Raw genomic sequence first — 5,089 nt, forward strand, 5'->3', positions numbered from 1 at the left:
CTATTCTATTTATTTATTCTTTTCTCACACAATACATTCTGACTGCAGTTTTCCCTCCCTCCACTCCTCCTAATCCTCCCCACTACATCTCTCCCTAAGATCCAGTACTCGTCATTTCCCTGCAGAAAAGAGCAGGCCTCCCAGAGATAACAACCAAACATGGGATAAGAAGATGCAATAACACTAGGTATAAACCCATGTATGTATGCTGGATGAGGCAACTCAGCAGAAAGAGAAGGGTCCAAAGAGCAGGCAAAAGACTTATAGACACCCCCAGCCCCGCACTCACACTGTCATGAGTCCTACCAAGGTACACAACCATAACACTTATGTAGAAGACCTAGCACAGATCTATGCAGGTTCTGTGATTGCCACTTTAGTCTTGTAAGCCCCTATGAGCACTGCTTAGTTGATTCTGTGGGCCGTGTTCTCCTGGTGTCCTTGATACCGTGTATTCTTTTTTTATTAATTTATTCATATTACATCTCAATGGTTATCCCATCCCTTGTATCCTCCCATTCTTCCCTCCCTCTCATTTTCCCCTTACTCCCCTCCCCTATGACTGTGCCTGAGGGGGACTTCCTCCCCCTGTATATGCTCATAGGGTATCAAGTCTCTTCTTGGTAGCCTGTCATCCTTCCTCTGAGTGCCACCAGTTCTCCCCCTCCAGGGGACATGGTCAAAGGTGAGGCACCAGAGTATGTGAGAAAGTCATACCCCACTCTCCACTCTACTGTGGAGAATGTCCTGTCCATTGGCTAGATCTGGGTTGGGGTTTGAAGTTTACGGCCTGTATTGTCCTTGGTTGGTGCCATAGTTTGAGCAGGACCCCTGGGCCCAAATCTGCCTATCATAATGTTCTTCTTGTAGGTTTCTAGGACCCTCTGGATCCCTCTACTTTGCCATTCTCGCATGCTTCTCCCATCCAGAGTCCCAACAGGATGTCCTCCCCTCTGTCACAGTTTCCTGGTTAGTGAAGACTTCATGGGACATGCCTCTAGGGCTAGTATGCAGATATAAGTGAGTATATACCACTTGACTCTCTCTGCTTCTGGGTTAACTCACTCATTATGATCATTTCTAGTTCAATCCATTTGTCCACAAATTTTGGGAATTCCTTATTTCTAATAGCTGAGTAGTATTCCATAGTGTAAATGTACCACAGTTTCTTTATCCATTCTTCTACTGATGAACACTCAGGCTTTTTCCATGTTCAGGCTATTATGAATAAGGCTTCTATGAACATGGTTGAGCAAATTTTCTTGTTGTGTGCTGGAGCATCTTCTGGGTATATTCCAAGGAGTGGAATAGCTGGGTCTTGAGGAAGCCCTATTCTCAGTTTTCTGAGATAGCACCAGATAGATTTCCAAAGTGGCTGTACTAGTTTGCATTCCCACCAGCAATGAAGGAGTGTTCCTCTCTCCCCACATCCTCGCTAGCATGTGGTGTCGCTTGAATTTTTTTATCTTAGCTGTTCTGATGGGTGTAAGATGGAATCTCAGAGTTGTTTTGATTTGCATTTCCCTGATGACTAAGGAGGTTGAGCATTTCTTTAAGTGTTTCTCAGCCATTTGATATTCCTCTGTTGAGAAGTCTCTGTTTAGTTCCAAGCCCCATTTCTCAATTGGGTTATTTGGTTTGGTGGTGTTTAATTTCTTGAGTTCTTTATATATTTTGGATATTAGACCTTTGTCAGATACCATGTATTGTTATCTTTGAATTGCATGTATGTGCATGTGTTGATATGGAGGTGTATGCACTTGAGTTCAGCTACAGGAGGCCAGAAGAAGGCAAAGGATGCTCTAAAGCTGGAGTCACAGGTGGTTATGAGCCACATGGCCTGGGTGCTGGGAAGTAACTCCGGTTCTCTATAAAAGCTGTGTAAGTGCACATTATTAACTGAGGAGCCATCTCTCTAGTTCCATACTGTTACTGCTGTAGTTGGCTGCATGAGCCTGGGAGAGTGGAGCCTAAAAATGAGACAGACTAAAGTCTCATGCAATAGACAACTTTATTCAGGGCATCAGACAGTATCCTGAGAGTATTGTGGGGCAAGGTCATGAGCAAAGTTCACATGAATTTTGGCTGTATACAATCACTAAAACAGCCGGGCGTGGTGGCGCATGCCTTTAATCCCAGCACTCGGGAGGCAGAGGCAGACAGATCGCTGTGAGTTCGAGGCCAGCCTGGTCATCAAAGCGAGTCCAGGACAGCCAAGGCTACACAGAGAAACCCTGTCTCGAAAAACCAAAATAAATAAATAAAAATAAAATAAAAACAATCACTAAAACAACCGGTGCTTGGAAACATCATCTGAATAAAAATAGTAAATGATGGGTAATCTGAAGCTAAATGCACTCCTATTTGTTACACCTGGGAGGGGCAGGGCACCAAAACACATGCCAGGAGCAACCCATGTTATGGAGGAAGAGAGGTTACAATATTCTCAGTTGTTTACTTAGACTCTTCTCACAAAGCTGTCAGAGATCTTTTCATTCATGGACCATGTTCCTATACCACACATTGGGTAGTTTTTAAAATCAAGAAGAGAAAACCCTCTTTCGCTGTATCAGACCGCTAGCATGCCTTACCATGTCAGACGCGGCAGTGGATACCAGGTCTAAGATCACGACCAAGGAGAGGAAGGGAGTTGTGGAGGAGGCAGAAAATGGAAGAGAAGCACCTGCCAATGGGAATGCTAATGAGCAAAATGGGGAGCAGGAAGCTGATGATGAGGTAGAGAAAGAAGAGGAAGAAGATGGGAAGGAAGAGGATGGAGATGAGGATGAGGAAACTGAGGCTCCTGCGGGCAAGCAGATAGCTGAAGATGCTGAGGATAATTATGTTGACACCAAGAAGCAGAAGACAGATGAAGATGACTACACAGCACAAAGTAAAAGCTAAACTTAAGGCCACCGTGACCTATTCACCCTTCTCTTCCCATCTCAGAATTTAAATGTGGTCACCTTCGAGTAGAGAAGCAGGCCTCACCCACCCCACAGTGAGCAGTGCCACCCGCAGATGACATGCACTCTGCACCACTCCACCAAAACCACAACATGAATTTGCAGCAGAGGAGGAATAAAAAGAGTCAAAACTTCCTAGGTCTTGCTTTTTTTTTCTTAAAAATATTTAAAAGGAAAATTTGTTTGTATTTTTATTTACATTTTATATTTTTGTACATATTAGGGGTCAGCCATTTTTAATGATAACAGATGACCAAGCCAGCCTTCTGACTTTACATGTGTTGACCATGTTCATTATAATCTCTAAGGAGAAAAAAAATCTCTGTGGGGAAAACAAAGGAAAAACAACAAAAATAGCAGTAACAACAACAACAACAAAAAAAACAATCTTATCCGAGCATTCCAATAACTTCTTTTGTGTATGTACTTAGTAGTGCTATAAGTAGTTGGTTTGTATGGGATGGTTAAAAAGGCCAAAAATACACCAGCCAAAGACAATACGTACAGTAAACTTCAAACCCCTATCCAGATCTAGCCAATAAACAGGACATTCTCCACCGTTGAGTGGAGAGTGGGGACTGACTTTCATACGTACTCTGGTGCCTCATATTTGACCACGTCCCCTGGAGGGGGAGACCTGATGGCACTCAGAGGAAGGATAGCAGGCTACCAAGAAGAGACTTGATACCCTATGAGCATATATAGGGGGAGGAAGTCTCCCTCAGGCACAGTCATAGGGGAGGGGAGTAAGAGGATAGCGGGAGGGAGGGAGGGATGGGAAGATATAAGGGATGGGATAACAATTGAGATGCAATATGAATAAATTAATAAAATATATTAAAATTTTTTAACCTAAAAAAGGTCAAAATTAAAATATTTCTTCTCCCTTTTTTTGGTCTATGAAGTTGCTGTTTATTACTATTTTTTGGCCTGTTTGATGTATGTGTGAAACAATGTCTAACAATAAACCGGAATTTTATTTTGCTGAGTTGTACTAACATATAAAAAACAGAAAATCTCATAGTTAAATTATATATGGCCTTCAACATCAATCTTGTATTGCAGAATGTTTTAAATGATATAATTTTGAAAAGGGAGAACAAAAATCACCTACAGCTATCTCTCTGTCCATCTTTCTTTCTTCAAGTTACAGAGCAAAATCCCACTACAGAAGAAAAGGCTAGATCTGTACCTTGCTGGTAGAATGCTTGCCTCTATATTCATGACCTTGTGTTCAATATAAAGAACAAAAAGAATTATCAACTTCAATTTAACTTTGTGACATATAGTAAGTTACTTCCATGAGATACAGGAATAATACCACATAGTCCTGATGGCTAGTAAGAAGACACATGATGAAGAGGTACTTGGATTTGTTTTGTACTAAAGCAAGCTACAAGGCAAAATAATTAAAACCAGTAGAAGAATATATAATTTAATGAAATAAAATATAAAGCCCATAAAGACAAAATTATTTGTTTTATTTAGAAAAGTATTCTTTATTGCTTGTTACTTATTCTCTTTGAGGCCTAGTTCTTTATCTTTTGGTCAAAATACTTTAAAAATACATTTAAATATTTATAATAATGAAAGTTCCATTTTCCAATTACTGAGTAAAGGCAGTTTCTTTTTCTTCTTATTACTATTAGTTTGTGTCTCTGTGTTATGATGAGATGTGTGTGTAAGGGTGGGCACATGTGTGAGAGGACAACCTTTGGGAGTCACGTCTCTCCTTCCCCAATAGTTGAATTCCAGGGACTCAAGTTTAGTCATCAGGTTTTCACACAAAGTGTTTTCACCTGCTCCGCCATCAGGCCACCTGATAGATTACTTCTTTGACAATGTCTTACATGTATATAATAAATTCTAGCTGCTCTTACCCTCACATCTTATTTCTCTTCTACCATCATCAACTCCCCTCTCTTCCCTACAAGTGTCTTTTTCACATTCATGTCATTTTGTTTGTATGGTCACTTACTGAGTTTAACCTGAACTGTCTATATGAACATGGTTTTGGAACTGTTCGTTAGAACTTGGTGGATGTATCTATGAGTATCCAACTAAAGGCAATGTTGCTCCTCTCCCAGAATCAATAGTAGCTAATAGTTTGGCAGAGTGAAAGC

At 40.9% G+C, this 5,089-nt stretch overlaps 1 protein-coding gene across 1 annotated transcript; it reads left to right on the forward strand.

Moving 5' to 3' along the window:
- Positions 1-2,592: 2,592 nt before the first annotated feature.
- LOC311602361 (prothymosin alpha-like) lies at positions 2,593-2,991 on the forward strand (the record flags this gene model as incomplete). The annotated part of the gene is made up of 1 exon (XM_084790311.1): positions 2,593-2,991. The coding sequence occupies one exon, from the start codon at positions 2,593-2,595 to the stop codon at positions 2,902-2,904; it is 312 nt and encodes a 103-aa protein (XP_084646437.1). The 3' UTR covers positions 2,905-2,991.
- Between the last annotated feature and the right edge of the window lie 2,098 nt (positions 2,992-5,089).

This window comes from Acomys minous (assembly GCF_964271855.1).
Source record: "Acomys minous genome assembly, chromosome: 7".
NCBI lineage: Eukaryota > Metazoa > Chordata > Mammalia > Rodentia > Muridae > Acomys > Acomys minous.